The sequence below is a fragment of the Ornithodoros turicata genome, chromosome 2 (assembly GCF_037126465.1).
Source record: "Ornithodoros turicata isolate Travis chromosome 2, ASM3712646v1, whole genome shotgun sequence".
In the NCBI taxonomy this organism is placed as follows: Eukaryota; Metazoa; Arthropoda; class Arachnida; order Ixodida; family Argasidae; genus Ornithodoros; species Ornithodoros turicata.
Window position 1 is genome coordinate 66,867,058 of NC_088202.1, and position 19,669 is coordinate 66,886,726.

A 19,669-nucleotide genomic window follows, 5' to 3' on the forward strand; every position below is an offset into this window, starting at 1 on the left:
TTTTATAAAGCTCTTATAATCTTCATTCATTTCATTTTTTGTTGTCAACTGTAGCACAAAAGAATATTTTTAAGGGGAAGTTGGCCAAAAAGTGGTGCTAAAGCAGCTTGAAATTTTATATCTACCTTCCTGCTTCTACACATTACCTATCATTTAACCCCTTTGAGTTCGAATGAACGGGATTGCACTGCGTTACCTGATTTAGTTTTGGGTTATGATGAATTAAAGGAGCATGGAAAGACTCGAGAACAAGTATGTAGGGAGCACTAGAAATTCGGACTACAAGGCTTGGGGCACACATTCACACAAAAACTATGAGTTTAGTGCATTATCCTGCAGCACGAGAGAGCTTTCAATCTCGCAAGTCAGAAAACCTGCTCCCCTCGGCTGCCAGTCTGCAACGTCATGTTCCTGGCCGATTAATACTGAGGCGAGCTCCTTCTTTCTCCTTTCTTTCTTTTTGCAGTGGCGTTTCGTCCCGCCCCACCTGCGTCTCGACTGGTCGCTCTCGCTCGCAGACGATTCTCGGTGGCGAATTAAACGTCTTCTGTCACCTGACGTCACTAGACGCAAGGAGACACTGAGCGAGGTCATCCCCGCTGTGCGCTTTCTTGCGAAGCAGTTTTCTCAGTAAATTCACACTTCCCAAAGGAAATATTTTGCGTGACGGTTCCTGAAGATTGTATGTTCATATGACGCAGTAGAAAAGAGTATGTTCCAAGTGCCTTCCATGCTCCTTCAAGAGTTTGTTGTATGCAGAAGGCAGCAACTTTTCAATCAAGTCTAGAACACATGTTTGAGCATCCTGAATGCCTGTTTGTTTTTGACTGCTTTTTGCACTTTACAGTTTCTGTTGGCAAAGTTTCCCAACATTGAGCACATCTTGGCAATGTTGGTGCAGACTCCAAGGCGTGAAACATTTCATACAATGGAGGCCACAATTAACAGCTGCATAGCCTTAAAACGTATTCTGGACAATGTTGAGCCATTGCAGTTGCTCTTGAAGAAAAGTGAAGATACTCTCCTCACCACTTATGCCTCAGTGAGTATGACTGTTCAGTGCAATATCACCCATCACATGTATTGGTCAACACACAAACTAGTAACTGTCTCAAAAGGCTTGTAGCCTAATGAAAGCTGAGAATCGAATTTTGTGTTCTCTGTGTTCTCTAACTTGGTTCCTGCACATTCTCTCTCCCTCGCGGGTTCGAATCCCTGCACCGGCTGTGCTGTCTGGGGTTTTCCTGCAGACTTTCCAGATGAATGTTGGCACAGTTCCCCTTGAAGTCGGCCCAGGACGCATACTAACATGGGGTTAGACAGAAAGTCCTGTTTTGACTTGAACACCCCCCGTATATGCAAACAATAAAACATGAGCAACGGGCTCTGACATTTCTGAATGATGTATGCATAGACTTGTGTGTTTGGGTTTTATTTATGTAGCACTTTAAAAATCAGACTAGGGGGAGTGCAGTTGAAAATGACCTTTCATGTTTGACCTTTTGACGTTTTCATTTAGATTTGGCAGGCATTTTGGGATCGTTACATGTGGTAAATCATTGGTGATGTAGGCCCTAATCCATCCTGAGTTAATACATATTTTGTTAGGTCATGGTTAGAATTCCGCATTTTTTATGTTTATTTTTGGGCAGATTCGGATGTTTATTGATTTTCGCAAAATCTGAGTTTTTCGATGTTTTTACTTGCGTGTACATGGTTTACCCGACAGTTATCGCCGCATAGCAGTTACAATGTAGCTTCAGTGCTGTGTGCGTCTAACGCAGCCTTCACAACAACAACCAATGCGAACAACCAATGCGCCTAGAAGAAGAACAGTCTCTGTTCGAAATATCGGCGGCTTCTGTCCTGAGGCAACTCCCTTCCTACATCTCTACCTGTTCGCTGGATTTCTACCCATCTACTAAATGCGAATTACCAGTTTTGTGACATCACAAAAGAAATTTTATTGCTCCACAGCGAGGTGATGGCGCATTCACGAAACCAACGAAAGTACAACTCATTTCTTATTGTAATAAATGCAAGCATACTTGCTGAGGTTCTTGTCAGACATTGCTGCACGCTCTTTAGTTCGCGAGTTCTATAGATGCTGCAAGAAATGACCGGAAGGCGTTTCCTCACCCTTTTTGTTACGAGGATTCTTCAGATTCACGTGGCGCCACGATTGCACGTGCTCCGATATGCGCGCCGCACTTCTTCCACACCCACCTTAACTGTCATGCGACAATACTTGCATACGACCACATCTTCCTTGCATGAGAGTTCAAAATCTTGATTTTCACAAATGTAGTCCGAGGCCCTCTTCCTTTTCCTTCCCATCTCGGGTGCCGCGGAAAGACAGGACCGCCGTACGTGGAAAGTGGAGGCGTATGTACTGCCGTAACCTCTCCACTAAACAACTAAAGGCCAGTGACCGAGATTCTACTTGACGTCACGTCCCTAAAAGGTTCACAAGCGCGGTGGGGCACCTACAATGGCAGAAGAATGAGATTCCGACTGGCGCACCCGATCCGGGACAAAACGATTGACCCTGTAACACTCAATGTAGTCGCAGGTCATCCAACCATAGCAAATACCAAGAAAAGAAGAGTAATGAAGGAAAGCCTGCTTGGCATGTTGGAGTCTTAAACTGCAGAAATCGTACGCCAGAAATATGGGCAAGATATATGATGTTCCAAGGGAGTATTCGAACGACGACCTCGTGCTCTATCTTAAAGACGCAGGGGTTTTATCAGCACGGCGACAGGTTCGGCATTCCCTAGCAGAAGATGGCAGTGATGTGTTCCCCCCGTTACGGAGCGTTATCCTGACTTTTGAACCTACAATCCGTCTTCCTCCCCGAATTGCCCTTGGGTTTCAGACCTTCACAGTCCAAGAGTACATAGAAGGCCCCATACAGTGTTATAACTGCCAACGATTTGGCCATATTGCACGAAATTGCCGAGGTTCTACACGGTGTGGCATCTGCGCCGGACCTCACCGGAGATCAGACTGCAACAACAAAAGAGAGCCAAAGTGTGCTAACTGCAAATCCAGCCATCCCGCATCATTTTCTTTATGTCCTGTCAAGGCCGCCGCCACCAAGAGGCACCAAGACCGAACCCTACGACTTCCGTCTGACGCTCCTAGGGATGCTAGTGCCACACTCCCGTCTCGTACAAATGCACAAGAATTTCCTGCACTACCCCCTCGATCTGCACCAGGTAAACGAGGGTCGCTGAACACAGTCGCGGCTACGCCTATCACAAGCGCACCGCCTCCTCGTCCATCAAGACAGATTACAAACACTTACGCCAGTGTGACGGAACCAGCACCCTCATCAGCCCACCAATATATGCCTCCTCTGGGACTCTTCTCAGCGGTACTCGCTGCCCTTAAGGCCATTGTCTCTGCTTTTCCTGGTGCGTCGCAACTGCCCGAGGTTCAAGCGCTTCTGGCACTGGAGGCATTATCTTCGCATCAGCATGACGGAATTGTATAAAAACGCCCTTGCCATGCAGTGGAATCCTCGAAGCCTGCGTAACAAGCTCCCAGATTTTAAATTACATCTCCAACAGTACAAGTTCCCTTTCATAGCTATATGCGAACACGGCATGGATTGTACACATCGTGTTAGTGGATACACAATCTATCACTCTCATCATTCCCCTGAGAGTAGAGCAGCGCTATACGTTCGCAATGACCTCGTTGCTGCACCCATCGGCTCAGTTTGCCATCGCTCTTATGATTATGTCACATGCAGGATCCGCCTTGGCCCCATGCTGTTAACGGTCGTCAGTATCTATATCCGTCCCGCGGTACAGGTCCCGTGGAGTGACCTGGAACGCTTACTTGGTTCTCTGGAAGCCCCGGCGCTTGTGCTAGGGGACTTCAATGCACATCACTCGGCCTGGGGAAGCCGAAGGACGGACAGTAGGGGAAGGAGGTTGTTAGAGGCAATGGAGACTAATAACATGTGCCTGCTGAACAACCGCGAGCCCACTTACATGCGATCCCCAATGTCACTTGATGTATTGGACCTCTCGTGGTCCTCAACCGACATAATTCGCCACTTGTCGTGCGCTACGGACGTCGACACTAGAGGTAGCGATCATTTTCCTCTATATATTTCGCACGACAGACTGCCCCTCTCAGCAACTGCTGGACTGATTTCTTTCACAAACTGGAGACGTTTTCGTGCGGGCCTCAGAACATCTGTGCACACCGGTATGTCCCCAGAGGCTCTCTCTCAAGCAATTACCTGTGGTATTCAGGACGCGGTGGTCATGTCTAAAAGGGTAACAGGCCATATCGGCCATTCCCCCGCTATTAATCACCTTAGAGCATTACGTCGCCGAGCAGAAAGAACGGCTCGTCGGACAGGGCAACTTACGGACATTGTGGAATACCGCCGGATGAAAGCTAAAGTAACACGAGAACTTAAAAACGAGGACAGGAAGCGTTGGCGTAAGTTTTGCCACCACCTTTCACCGTTCGATCCGGCCACGAAGATCTGGCGGACAATCCGATCTCTGAAGGAGGCGCCCCCTCAAAAGAATCCTCTCGCGGCCTTGGCTATCGTTCAGCGTGTAGACGAGAACACGCTTGCGACGGACTTCTGTGTGGTACTAACGACTCCGGCGGCTGCCTCGACCACGCCCCTACACCACAGTTTTGTCCACAGTTTGACGGCTGAACTTCACCACGACTGGCCCCGTCCCCCGGAAGTTATGGACCGCGACTTCACACTAATCGAGCTAAAGGCAGCGTTGAAGCTTGTGAACGCCAGCTCGTCCCCTGGGCCCGATAAAATCACCTATGCCGCCCTACGAAACCTTGACGGGCGGTCACTCCAAGCTCTCCTTCATGTCTATAATACGTCTTGGCAACAAGGATCTTTACCACATACATGGAAGGAGGCCTTGGTTGTTCCCATCCTGAAACCAGGCAAGCCCCCAAATGCCCTATCCTCCTTTCGCCCGGTGAGCCTGACAAGCTGTGTGGGGAAACTGATGGAGAGAATGGTTTTGCATCGCCTCGACTGGTGGCTCGAAAAACGACGTGCGTTCCCTCACGAAATGGCTGGATTTCGTCGCCACCGAAGCTCCATGGATCCAGTTCTCGACCTAGTCTCTACAGTTCAACATGCTCGAGCCCATCGACGGATCGTCCGATCGGTCTTCCTTGACATCAAGCGCGCCTATGATACCGTCTCGCACATTTGTGTGCTGCATGCCTTGCGCTCGTTTGGATTATCCGGTCGGCTCTTCATCTGGCTCCAAGACTTCCTTACGGACCGAACTGTCGCTGTCCGTACGTCCCAAGGCCAAAGCCCTCAGCATCCTGTTCCCCAAGGAGTCCCCCAAGGAAGCATTCTCAGCCCGACACTCTTTAACGTGGTGATGGCCGGCCTACAATCAGTAATTCCTCGCAAAGTGTCGCTCTCCGTGTATGCAGATGACGTCGCCCTTTGGACAGTAGGAAAATCACGCCCGGCTCTCCAGCGCCGCCTGCAGCTCGCTTTAAACAACATCCATACGTACCTGACGCACCTCGGGATGGACCTTTCACCCGAAAAGTGTGTCGAGCTCCCTTTCACGCGTAAAGCTATGGCCAATTTCCCACTTTGGCTTGGTTTAAAGAAGCTAGAACCAGTACGCTTTCACCGCTTCCTTGGCGTGGTAATCGACTCGGACTTGCGCTGGGCTCGGCACATTAAACACCTTGAAACTAAAGTGCAGCGATGGCTCCCCGCAATCCAACATCTTTCTGGCCCAGGATGGGGCTGTGATCAGCGTTCCCTGCTCGCGGTTCACGCGGCATTGGTAAGGGCAACTGTGCTTTACAGCCTTCCTATTCTGCACAGGATATCAACAACTTCATTAAATACGCTTCGGTCCCTGTTTGCTCGAAGCCTTCGTCGATGCCTTGGAGTTCCAAGAATGGCTGAAACACGACAAGTACTGGCTGAAGCTGGTGAGCTCCCGATTGAAGTTCTCCGTGAACGGGAAACGGCTTGGCAGTACCTCCGTTTGCGTGCTCACATTCCCCGCCACCCGCTACTCAGGAAAATTCGATACCGCCCTGGAAGCGACTTCTATCGAGTAGCGCAGAGGACACGCCAGACTCTCACTGGCTTCATAACTAAGGACACTATACCGCCGGAAGCCCCCTGGTCTCTACCGGTACCGCCCACTTTTGTACGCCTCCCAAACCTTCTGCAAAGAAGAGATCAGGTCCCCCCTCAAGTCCTCCGAGCCCATTTTCATGCTCTGGTAGACGAGAAGTTTTCTACGTTTACGGCAGCATATACTGATGGCGCATCCCGAAACAACAAGTCCGCCTCAGCCTTCGTCATTCCATCCGAAGGCGTCGTGCACGGAAGACGCCTTTCACATCCAACCTCCTCCACAGCTGCGGAACTCTATGCCATCCTTTTCTTTCTACAACACATCGCTGATTTTCCACCCTGGGAATGGGCAGTCTTTACAGACTCCAAATCTGCACTTCAAGCAATTGAAACTTCCGGCATACGAGGCCCATCCGCACCCCTAGTCACAGACGTGTTAATGGCTTACCACACTATCTACGCCGCAGGCCACAGGCTAGTTCTCCAGTGTGTTCCAGCCCATTGTGGTGTCGTGGGGAACGAGCAGGCCGACAGCGCCGCAGAAGCAGCACTCTCGTCTCGGAACCGGACCCGTATTGTTCTGCTTAGAGGAGACCGCCGTTCAATTCTGCGACGTCTAGTGACACCCCTGGCTTCCCGCCAACGGACAACCGACATTCTTCCCCCCTCTATGTTGAACAGAGTTGATCCCACGCTCGCTTTCCGCATGCCACGAAACACATCTCGTCAGGATGCTGCATTAATCCACCGCATGCGCCTCGATGTGGCCTTTACAGCTCAGTGGCGTTACCGCTTGAGACAAATTGATTCTCCCACCTGCTGCCACTGTGGTGCTCTTCAGGATCTGGAGCACATTCTTCTTCATTGCCCTCACTACGAACCTTCCCGAACCACACTCTCCGAGTCTCTTCGTCAGCTGGACTCTCGCCCTTTCTCCCTACCGAAATTGCTTGGTCCCTGGCCCAATCCAGCCCAGCAACGCTCTGCGCTCAAAGCTCTTCTGACATTTCTGGACACCATCGGACTTCGATCGTTATTGTAAAGGGGCACGTTATTTTATTCCCCCCATTCCACCAAGCACTGGGGTAGAGTATCGCCTGTTGCGATGAAACTCCCCACTCTCCAAGGCCGAAAATAAAGTTGTTGTTGTTGTTGTTTTAAACTGCAGCAGTTTATCTGTCATGGTTCCTGGAATGTTCCTCTGTATTCGATTTTTTTTCGATTAAAACCGAAAGAGGGAAAATTTACCCGGCGTATGTTTTTCAATGTTTTTCGATTAAAACGGAAAACGCGGAACCCTAGTCATGGTTCAGCTCAGCTGATTGTGTTCATGTCTCAAGGACATAGCTTGTTCATTGTAGTCCTGAGGGCAATAGATACTTGTCTGCCATTTAAGTACCATGCCAGTGATTATGTTCAGGCCAGTAGAAGGTCATGCCTCTTTTTGAACTGTTGGTGTATCTCGGCCTAAGGCTTGTCCCTTCAAGTACCAGACAATGTGACCCCTCACCTGCCTTCTTAGTTTCTGTAACTGCTCCATAGATGTTATCATTGCAGCAGTAATGTTTAAATAGAGTGTAATGTGTTCACAAACATTGTGCAGTATCTGGAAGATGTTCGTTTTGGACGACTACTTGACACAATACACACTGTACTCCATGATGATTTCAACTATGAGAAGGGTACACTAAACAAGATGATACAGCAGTGCTTTGCTATTAAGGTAATGTTGTGTTCTCTCTAGCTTGTATGGATTATAATTTAGTACATTTAGGCTGTCTACTGAGATTGGCAGATCGCTAAAAACATTCTGCATTCTGCTTGCAGTATCAGTTTAACATTCTTTTCTTGTCCGTCCAGCCTAAGGTGTATGGGATGCTAGACGTTGCAAAACGAACCTTCAGGGAGGTCTATGATGACATATATGGTAAGTATGCTCACAGTAATATGTAAGCTCATGTTCTTAGTGTTAAGGGATAGTGTCGGTTTTAACTTGAGAGAAATGTGAAGAAAGTCCTCTTAGTAGGTTGCATGGGTGGGTGGGCGGGGGTCTCAAGCACATAGCGGGGGAAGGAATACTAATTTAGGTGTATAGTGGTGTCCAAAAAATATGTCTTTATTCATTATGCAAATGCTGCAGCACGCATGTCAGTGTTCAGAATATTATGTGCTGCTTTAAGCGTTTATGCTGCAAAGAATACATTAAATATGGGTTCGTGTTTCATGGAAAAGGCCCACAATGTGTTTTGTGCAGTGAGGTTCTAGTGAACATCGTATTTATTAGCATAGTAATATATTTTACTTTATTTTTATTTATTTACCCTCAGGGCCATGAGGCAATGCAGATGGTAGGGGTCAACATTTGATGTGTTGATATGAGCAGCATACAGAAAAATTTGCAAAGTCCACGTGAACAAAATTGCGTACATACATGGAGGTAAATAGAAAAAAGAAAATGAAACATTAGGGTCGATTAGTGCAAACAATGACAGCACAAGTGTACAACATGGAGATTCAAAAGTGACTATGCAACGAAATGGTCGCATAAACTTTTCTTAAGTTGCTTGGCATGAGTAATGGAGGTAATGGCACAGAGAAGGCGGTTCCACTCCAGTGGCGTACGAGGCAGAATTGAACTGTGAAATTACCTTGTTGAGCATGAGGGAATGCCCACGTTCCGCGGGTGATTGGTACTTTGGTACTTTGGAAATCTGCACACTTTTTATCCCCAAAAAGTTTGCAAAGTTTGGGGAGGACAAATTACATAGAAATATTCATAGAACAATTTTCAAACAATGCGATACTCCAAAATATTAGTACACCACTGATGTGCTCCTGGTAGAGCTTGTGTTGACGTTATCACTGGAATGTACAAATATGAAAGAAGTCTCCTAACATTCACCAAATTTGCTTGTGTCAAGATCTGCTGTGAGTTCATTGCATGTTTTCCAGTGTGTCTTTTCGAACTTGTTTTGTAGCTTAAGTGACAGTGCCATCTATGATTAGTGGACTGCCGTCGAAACGCATGGCACAAACGGTACAAAAGCGTGGTTGTAACTTCAGAAGTACTTGCAGCGTTGGCATTGATTGTGAAGTGGGTACACGCAGAGGGCGTGACAAAAACCACATGGCAGACAAAAAACAGTCACTAAGAAGTGTTGGGCCAGATAACTGCAGGTACAGAAAAAACTTTTTTTTTCTTTTCTTCGAATTTTTTGTGCCAAACTAGAGGTGTGCAGATTGTGCGAGTGAGTGCAGTAGTTGTAAGAATGTGCGCACGACCTACGTCGTTAGTTTGGGGATGGTTGGTGGGAGGTCTCGCTGCGCCAACAAACGTGTAGGGTGTCCTTGGGTTTGCAAGGTTTGAGCACTTCCGATCTATAAGACAATAATGAGTGTGGTCTGCTGTGTATATCTTGGTTATTTTCGCAACCATCTAGTTGCAACACTTCCCACTACGTTTGCAGAATGCCGTACCAACGTAGCCTTGATACCTGATAGTAAAGGGTAGTCTTGCATGGCATTGTGTAATCATGCAAAATATGGTACTACTGAGGCAGTAAATGGCCAAAGGAACCGACATAACAATTATAGTCATTAGTGTAGAAAACGGAGTATATCAACAAAAGAATACGCCACAGTTACGGCCACATTTCAGCACTATTACTAGCTGTACACACATGCTCGAAAGTGGCACTGTACTCTAACTTACGTTGTAGTGCTTGAACGTTTAATCTGTTGCATATTATTTGTGTGCGCTTTTTTTACCTCGCTACCTTAGAAATACCCCTGTCCTGTAATCATTACCAGCTTATAATTTGAAGAAATATGGTTGTCAGTACATTTACATAAATTTGGTCGGGTTTTTGTAATTCCGTTTCCGGAGACGAGGTCACCTAATGGTTAGAACCATGGTGCAGAAATATGGATGTGCACATTTGGATTGAGTACTGACAGTGCGTCTGAAATGATGATGATGATGATGAGTTGGAGTTCTTTGTTGTAAAAACGTCTGCATCGAAAATGTGTGTTGATTTTTGCATCTGATGAAGTGCAACGATTTCAACGATGTTGAACAAGTACATAGAGTACTGCATGTTTATTGCTAGCATGTTTTTGGAGAAGCCTTAGAGGGAAAGTTCGCTTTCTGGCATCGTTGAGATACCTGTCAAGTATACTTATCAAGCCGTATGGCTTTTTTACCCTGTTTCTCCAACACCTTCTGTGTAATAAAGTTCTATCTATCTATCTACATAAACATTGCATGAGCAGGGGTAGCCTGTCTGAACAATTCTCCTGCGAGCACTTCCACTTGTAATAGACATATTTACATAAAGAACGACTAAAGGTACAGTTACTAGCTTGCACAGTTACAGTAAAACCTTGTCACGGGGATGCACCAATCCACTTCACAGAGTCATAATTATCGTAGAAATTGAATTTAAAGTGAGCTGCAAAAAGTGACCATGCAGGACAGTGGTGGAAAGCAGTACAGTCCTCTGACCTTGTGGTGACGTCATGCTGTCAGCGCTTAATGACTGTTTCAGAGAATGACTGCTACACAGCTGTTCAGGGCTCTGAAGAAGCACTGCTCCCAGGGAAACTCTGGTGGGACAATGAAATCCTCCATGCTCATGGTCAACCTTTCAATCCCGGTTCCCCCCGAGGGAACAGGTTTACTGGCAAAAAAAGTAGAAAGCCCTCAAGACAAAAGAAAAAGGCAGGCGCTGACCTCAACTTCCCTGTAAACGGGAACATGCTGACATTAGGAGTCATAGATCACGTGCACATTGTCCTTCTACTCGTTAAACGCTGCAGGGTGTGTCGAGTAAGAATGCGCGGGGCTGTGTTTGTGTACATTTATTTTATTTTATTTTTTTCAGGGAAAAAAATTGCATACATCAAAACTATTTGTGCTGTTCAGCAAATTGTAGACGTCCTAAGTAGGGGTGTGCGAATATTCGAGTTCTCGAATTAGAATCGAATATCAAACGCTCGAACTATTCGATTCGCGAATCGAATATCCAATACTCGAATTTTCGAATATTCCACTATATTCCACGAATATGAACGACACAACCCGAAAGTGGGCTTCACCTGATGCTTCCCTGCATGAGGTGAAGCCTGCTTTACAAAATTGCCCTTGCTGCAGGACCAACACAGGCGGGACAGTTTTTAGTTTGAGACAAAGTTATCCAAAGTTAGTTTTGCAGACATCGTCTGTGGAAGGGGTGGCGCCCTTCCCACATGCAGTTTAGTGGTGCCGACGAGGGACTTTGATTTGATGTCTGTGAGGTTGCCATTAAAAAGTTCGGACTCTTGAATAATGACTACAGCCCACGAACAAGAAGGGTGTCTTAAAGATGCCCTTTACATCTAAAATTTCAGTAGTGCAACTTCCTAGGGCAAGTGCAAAGAAACTAAAGGGTGTTAATGGCAAAGCTGAGGCAGGATGCCAATTCGTTTATTTCACAAATGGCCTGTGGTTGTCTGAAGCAATTACAGCCTCATCCGTGTAACGTGCTACTGCCTGACATAAAATTTTGAAATGAAAGTAACCACTCCAGTACTCCAGTAAGTGTAAGCTCACCTGGAAAGCAGGAAGCACTCTCATGTAAAATTAAAGAGTAGGGGCTTTTAGCAGAAGAATCGCATGTCTCTCTTGTGACAGTTAATGCCAGTAAAATTACACTAAAGCCATGGGTCACAAAATGGAAACTTTTAGTGCGAAAGTCACATATTGTAAATTTTGCACGAATATTAGATTCGGTATTCAGAATTTTTTTCCCCCATTCGATTCGATATTCGATTCGACTTAAAATATTCGGATTCGCACACCCCTAGTCCTAAGATGTACTCCTTTAATTTTTAACAAAGTCAGCAATCACTTTTTGTTTCTTTCCTCAAACACTGAACATCACCAGCTTCTGTGCTAATGCTCACACATGATGGAAACGTCTTTTTGGCCATCTTCAAAGCAGAAGAAGAGAGGCACAACATTGAGCACCTCCATAACTTGCAACATGGACAGCCGCATAATCGCTCTCGTACTTGTTGAGCTTACCAGCGTTGACTTCATGTCAAATCTCATGTGTTTCTTTCAGTGTGTTCTTGTGGTACTTTCCTCATTGCGAATAAGATGGCATCATTGCGGGACACATTTTGCATGGACGTTACGCGAGATGAGACCGTGGGACAAGATGTCTGCGAGTCCACCAGGCGAGGCACAAGTACGTGTGCACAAGAAGGGCAGGAGGGGGAGAAAGCATCTGTTTCTATTAATTGGCCAATCGTGGGCACCTGCAGCATCCCGCTCGCCACTTATCTGAGGAGCATACAGAAATTCCAGAAATTCTGCGTGCAGTTTGATTTATCCATAGCGGAGCGGATATGTTGTTCAAAGGAATGGGTTATTTTATACATTGACGTGTATGCAGCGTGGCTGGACCACAGCGGCTGGTTTGAATTATCCAGAAACTTGAATTAACGAGTTGTGAATTAACGAGCTTTTACTGTATCCATATTTTGTTGGGTGACAGTCAGCAGGATAAGGACACTACGGAGAGGTGCAACCAGATAGTCTGCTGATCAGTCCACGCAACCTTTTCGTGACTTATCAAAATCCTCTACCCCCTCGCATATTCACTGCTGTGGGACGCACAGAATTCTGCAGCAGGAGGGAAGGAGCTCGTGCACCAAAGCGGCTACCACATTTTCTCACTGTGGTGTCACACATATATGTACCTTTCTGCACATGAGTTTCATACCGTGTGAATTCCAGTTATATATAATGCTGATAATAAATTATAGAGCTCGAAAAATGAAGCAGAGATTCAATAATTTTCTCACGGTGACATCACGCATATACCTTTTTACATATGAATTTAAAACCATGTGAATCCCAGTTATTTATGATGCTACAAATAAATTATAGAGCTAAAAAAATGAAGCAGGGATTTGATACATCGGGGAATACACAACCACTCGAAATAGGTCTCTATGAGTCGATGTTTGGAGAGCGAACTGTGCCTTTAACAGCAAATCTAGAGCCTAACATAATTGTGACATCTGTTTTAAAGCTATTACAATAGTCAATGAAACACATCGCTTGATTTATAGACCTGGTAGAAAAACAGTGGGCTATGGAGCTTCAGCAGCCACTGAAAGTTGCCTACTCTACGCTTCGTGGTTTCTACATCCAGCTGAAATTCATGGGACCTGCACCACAACTGCCAGAGTCGTTTATCAAGGTGACGATACACAAGACGTGCTTATCCTGCACCACAGACGGACTGGTGAGGACATGAAGGAGATCATTTAACTGAGCATGTAATAATGTCTTTTTTTTCCCCTTTGATGAATACGTAGGTGAAGCTAAATGGTGAGTCTATTTCTGCCATATCGCAACCTAGCCACTGACAGCAGCAATGTGCTACAGTTTCCTGTTCCTGCCGTTGCATGTATGATCCAACCTAGAGTTGAGTGCGGGTAAGCAAACTTGGACCCGCACCCGCTCAGTACCCGCGCGTGTGTGACCCGCATCCGCACCTGCAATAATTTAATCTGGGTGACCCGCACCCGCAGTACTGTCTGTATACCCGCATTCGGACCGCAGGGGGAAGTGAGCGGTATACACGCGCTCGACCGCCAGCTCGAACCCCCGTTTTCTTGTTCACACTCTGGGTGATGAAGATGACAATGTGGGCATGATACACCAGCCTTACCCCAAATCAGTGGATGCGTTCCTTCTGTTTGTTATTGAACGTCCCCTCGTCCACTTTGCCGCTGTTTCTATTTTAAAACAATGGAAATTCTGAGTGTTGGCTACGTGTCTTGGCCGGCTTCAATCGTATGCCAATAAAACTGCAATTCAACAAAGAGCCATATATGTCTGCATTAATAATCGAACTCACCGGCCAGCACTTGCCTGCTGCAGTCTGGCACATGGATTTATAAGGCCAACAACATAGGGCACTACTCGCGTGTGACAGAGAAGGATCACTTAGTTGGCCATGGAGTGCGGGTAATGCGGGTACACCCTCATTACCCGCGGTCGCATTGCGGGTACACCCGAATTTTACCCGCAGCGATCGCGAGTTCCTACCCGCAAATCGTGACGATGTGCGGGTAACTGCGGGTACCCGCGGGTATATCCGCACCCACGCTCAGCCCTAATCCAACCCCCTTGTGAACTGCCATTTTCAGGCTACCCCTCCCCCTTCCCCCCAAACACACACACACACACACACCAATGTTTACATCTCTCATTTGCTGTGGACTCTGGACTCATTTGCCGTCTGCTCTTTCTTAGTGGACTTTTATTTTTCTTCAACATTTCAGATCGTGCTCGTGTGAGCATGCATCAAATCTACAGTATGAGCAGTGGGTAAGTGTGTGTTTATTATTTCAATTGTCTAAATGCTAACAGGAACCTCATGCAGCTCTACTATAATTGGTTGTACTAGTGCCAAAACACACTGATTCATATGCAAATCCAAACCATAATTCCCGTCTTGGGAGGGAGTATATATCTTTTGCCAAGGACAAATATGCACTGCGCTCTTCTTGGTATCATTCCACAGAATCTTGAGAAACCTTATATCAACCATCATCAATGACATTGGATGCCTCTACAAGCTTGCTGAAGTTGTGTCTAATGTTGACTTTCTGCACTCCCTTGCTGAAACTTGCACGCTTTCTGATTATGGTAAGTATGTAGGGATCGGTGAAAACATGTAATGAAATTCTCAGGAAGAGGTTGATCTGCAGTGTTCATGAGTGACTAAGATAAATGCAGTGGTTGTCCCACTAGGCTTTTTAGCTCTTAGTGTAATCTCCCTGGTCATATACGTTTTGAGAAGAACGCGCTCCACACACAGCCCGTTGGCATAAGACAACTTATTTTGGGTTCATCATGAAGCATTATGGCAGACAGACTTCCCCATACCTCTGCTTTTTGTTCTTTCAGTTTCATTTCACTTTGTCATAGCCTCATAGGCATGCTCTTGGAATGATGAAGTATTCATGTTTAATACTCTCTAGTCAAAGAAATACCGGGCTTTTTTTTATATCCTTTATATAATTTTTAGGGGTGTGCGTATCCGAATATTTTAAGTGGAATCGAATATCGAATCAAATAGGGGAAAAAATTCCGAATACCGAATCGAATATCGAATATTCGTGCAAAATTTACAATATGTGACTTTCACACTAAAAGTTTCCATTTTGTGGCCCGTGGCTTTAGTGTAATTTTTCTGGCATTAACTGTCACAAGAGCAATTCTTCTGTTTAAAGCCCCCTACTCTTTAATTTTACATCAGAGTGCTTCCTGCTGTTCAGGTGAGCCCACACTTACTGGAGTACTGGAGTGGTTACCTTCATTTCAAAATTTTATGTCAGGCAGTGGCATGTTATACGGATGAGGCTGTAATTGTTTCAGACAACCACAGGCCATTTGTGAAACAAACGAATTGGCATCCTGCCTCAGCTTTGCCATGAACACCCTTTAGTTTCTTTGCTCTCACCCGAGGAAGTTGCACTGCTGAAATTTTAGACGTAAAGGACATCTTTAAAACACCCTTCTTGTTTGTGGGCTGTAGTCATTACTCAAGGGTCCTAACTCTTTAAAGGCAACCTCACAAACATCAAATTAAAGTCCCCCGTCGGCACCGCTAAACTGTATGTGGGAGGGGCGCCACCCCTTCCGCATACGATGTCTACAAAATTAAGTTTGGATAACGTTATCTTAGACTAAACACCGTCCGGCCTGTGTTGGTCCTGCAGCAAGGGCTATTTCGTAAAGCAGGCTTCACCTCATGCACGGAAGCATCAGGTGAAGCCCACTCTCGGGATGTGTCGTTCATATTCGTGGAATACTAGTCGAATATTCGAAAAATTGAAGATTGGACATTCGAATTTGAGAAGTCGAATTCGCACACCCCTAATAATTTTTATTAAAAAGCAATGAGAGCAGCATATATGTCGTTTTAGCACTTGAGTTATACGACAAGGCGGACATCCTCTGGAAGAGAGCATGTAACTACAGGATGGCCAATTTCATAATATTCTTTACTTAACTTGTTTAATTAGAAAGTTTCAGGCAAAAGCGAGATAGCAGAACAGGAGACAATCCTGATTCTGATCGTGCACTGCGTGGTCAGCGGAAAGCAGAGGTGGCTTTTACCGCCCACGGCAAGAGTTTACTGCACTGCGCTCACGTTTCTGCACACATTCTTTGCATGTGGGTATTCGGCTTGACGAATGAAAAAATTTTTTAAAAACCTGTATAGCAATTATATTTAATCTTTGCAGAGGTCTCTTTTCTTCAAGAATCTCATAATTTCTTCATAAGTGTGAAAACTTTAACCTTGTACCTTCTTGTTCAGATATTGATATATTTGAATACAAGTTGTTTTTCTAAGTGTGATTACCCAGTAATCAGTATGCAATATGTGTAACATACCTAGTTTCGTGAGGAAACTTGTTTGAAGGTAGGTTTCCTTACCTTGAAAGACATATATAAAGAAGTAGTGCATCAGTTATGTAAAATCTTCTTCATACAGTATGCTTGCTGCTTCTATGCCTGCTACTCATTTGAGGCTTCACTGTGTAAAATATACTACCGTACATACTTCCATCAATGTCCAGTGTCATGCCAAGTGCTCTTCATTTTCAGTATGCCCAGAATTCACAGACACACTGTGCATCAGAGGTGGAAGACATCCTCTCTTAGAGAAAGTGGGCATGCAGCCATTTGTTCCCAATGACACTGTATGTTCATTTTGTGAATTCTTTTGCATTAAATTTCCTGGTAATTGTATTGCAACATGCATTTTCAGTTTGCTACTAAGGACACAAATTTTGTTGTCATCACAGGACCAAACATGGTGAGTTGTTTTGCATGTCTTTGACTTCTCAATCATCACGGGAGTCTTATCTTCCTTGAGCCAGAGTGGGAAATCCACTTACTTGAAACAAGTGGCAACGCTGCAGATAATGGCCCAGATGGGATCTTACGTACCTGCAACTGAAGCTTCCTTTCGCATCGCTGACCAAATCTTTTCTCGTACTGGCCACCGTGATGACATCGAGACTAGTTGTTCTACATTCTTAATGGAGGTGAGCTGGAAGGTGTCATTGTGGTGATAAGAGGGAATGGTGGAATAATGTGCAGTCGAACCTTGATATAACGAAACTCGTGGGAATTGCAATTTCTTTCACTGTATTGAATCATTTCGTCGTATTGAATTGAAGGTCACGAACCGTAACCTTCACGAGGGCGCGTGCTGTACATGAGCATCCATGACTCCTGCTACGATGCGGAAAAGTTTTTACTAAAAAATGACAACAACTACAAATACAGCACCAAAGGGCACATACGGCATTTTATTCTTGCGTGAAATGCCAGTTATTCGGGTCTGGGTTGTGCCTATCGAGGATGTGGTGTCACACATTGTTCGTATGCCGCCAGAGCCTCCGCAGCTTTCTCCGTATCGTGTTGCGATCCCGCAAACCTTCAAAGTGAGTCTTCCGTGAAGCTCTCCATTCTTACGACATGTTTGTCTCTGTGAAGAAAATCATCTAGCCTGATTTTGTAACGTAAGCCACTATGCTTCTCACGTGTGTGCGATGGCATCTTGCGCTCTTTCTGTGCGCTGTTACTTTCGTCCTGTACTGGGAGAATGACTGACGTAGTAAGAAGTAGTGTAATCTTACCACTATATTGTGTTAAGCAGCTTGAGAGAGTTGAGGTGAAAGGGACAAAGAGGAATGTCAATGTCCATGAGTGCATGCTGCACATGCGAGCAAATGTTTGGTGTCGAATTTGTAATCTCTTTAAGTGAAAAACTACTTGTGAAAGGTCAAATGGGCAATGGCTGTGTGGAAAAAGCTTGCTTATCCACATATTTTTGGTGCTGAAAACTGGGGAAAATACTAGAGTTCATGGGTAAGTTAGCAACAGGGTGGCAAAACGACTGGCTTAGTGGGTGCGAGTGCGAGTGCTACTGCTGTACTCCCACTGTACCTGCAGATGTATCAAGGGTGCACCACGTTTTACGTACAACCTGCAGTGGCAGTGAACTTTGACCTGGAAATCGCAAAATTGCACGGGTATCTGAGGGTGACTGCGTATATCCGCATCGTTGCCGACCTGCACACACGAAGACAACATCAGCAAGAACACAAAATACTCACCTGTTCACCCTAGCTGTTGTGCGTGCGGGTAATAAGGTCACGTCCGTATGGATGAACAGCAGAAGGAAAAAAGAGCTTTTATTATCTTGGTGCGTTATCTTAAATACAATATTGGGTGACTGAAATCACCATACATGGGGAGAATGTGGCGACCTCTACCTAACACTAAATCCTCCCCAGCACAAATAAGGTAAGGGGCAGCGTGGGCGCAGCTTACCGCAGTAGCGTTACAAGTGTTGACTAGAAACAAATATGGAACATAAGGCTACAGCAGTGTGTATTTTAAGCTCCAGAGGGCAGAGATGCTAGTCCTCTAGCAGAGTCGCTTATAGGGAGAGTTTGGCAATTAGGAGGAGCCTAAGTTGAAGCGCGTCATGCGACGTCACGGCTAAACGACCTCCTTCGCCGTACTCTATTGTTGTCCCGTCGTCCGCCGATCGCGACGCCGTAATGATGCTGATCGTTGTTTATGATGCAAGGAGGAAAGACACGTGCGTACATCGTCCTTCGAAAGCGCTTCGTCCTTGAACTCTTTCAGTTTGACAACAAAGCCCCCCTTATCACAGGCGGTTGTGGGTCATAAGCCAGTTATTCCTGTAGATTACATTCAGTGGGACAACAAAGCTGTTGACCAGCTGGCGGACAGCATCAAGATGGCACGCACCAGATGGCTGATAAGCAGATTCTGCTTGGATTCAGGCTTTTGGCGCGGCGCAATGTCAAAATAGGTTCCACCCATGAGGTGGCAAAAGATCAGAGAATGGCCAAACTCTCCCTATAAATGGCTCTGTTCTCTAGGTCAGGCATACTGTAATCTGATATTCAAACATTTCATGCCTCACATTTATTGATGAGGTTATCATGTGTGTTTTGGTGTTCAGAGTGGAGTGACCATGCTTAAAATCGAGAAGTAAAAACTGCGTTTGTATTATACCTACACAAAAACTACAGTCATTTAATTACAATCAATGTTGCTGTTGCAGATGAAAGCAATCAACTATGTTCTGCAGAACTTCAAGGATACGTCTCTGATCGTCATAGATGAACTGGGAAGAGGTACATTGTTTCATTACTGCAATGCACACAATGCTGTAAAAGTGGTTAATTTCACTAATAATTTTCAAATTCGCTGGGCCTGACGTTAAAGGATATCAGAAAGCCGTCTAAAAAATGTTCTGTTCTGAACGTGATGTGGAAGCAGGTAACTTAACTTGATGATTAACACGAAAATTTTCTCTGTACGCGATATCTTTAGTAGAAAAAAGACGCTTGAACATCGCCGCGCGTGTTCCCGCACGACTCACTCTTCAGGGTTAAATGAGGAGAAGAAGAAAAAAATGTCATTAG

At 45.5% G+C, this 19,669-nt stretch overlaps 1 protein-coding gene across 1 annotated transcript in view; it reads left to right on the plus strand.

The window, feature by feature from the left end:
• Positions 1-19,669, plus strand: part of LOC135384736 (mutS protein homolog 4-like) — a 103,787-nt gene that overhangs the window by 36,996 nt on the left and 47,122 nt on the right. Inside the window, exons 8-19 of the mRNA XM_064613925.1 lie at positions 848-1,042; positions 7,731-7,850; positions 7,988-8,054; positions 12,232-12,357; positions 13,247-13,422; positions 13,496-13,508; positions 14,468-14,513; positions 14,710-14,834; positions 16,803-16,897; positions 16,966-17,013; positions 17,078-17,245; positions 19,306-19,378. Coding sequence (XP_064469995.1) covers positions 848-1,042; positions 7,731-7,850; positions 7,988-8,054; positions 12,232-12,357; positions 13,247-13,422; positions 13,496-13,508; positions 14,468-14,513; positions 14,710-14,834; positions 16,803-16,897; positions 16,966-17,013; positions 17,078-17,245; positions 19,306-19,378 — 1,252 coding nt within the window. The remainder of the gene's footprint in view (positions 1-847; positions 1,043-7,730; positions 7,851-7,987; positions 8,055-12,231; positions 12,358-13,246; positions 13,423-13,495; positions 13,509-14,467; positions 14,514-14,709; positions 14,835-16,802; positions 16,898-16,965; positions 17,014-17,077; positions 17,246-19,305; positions 19,379-19,669) is intronic.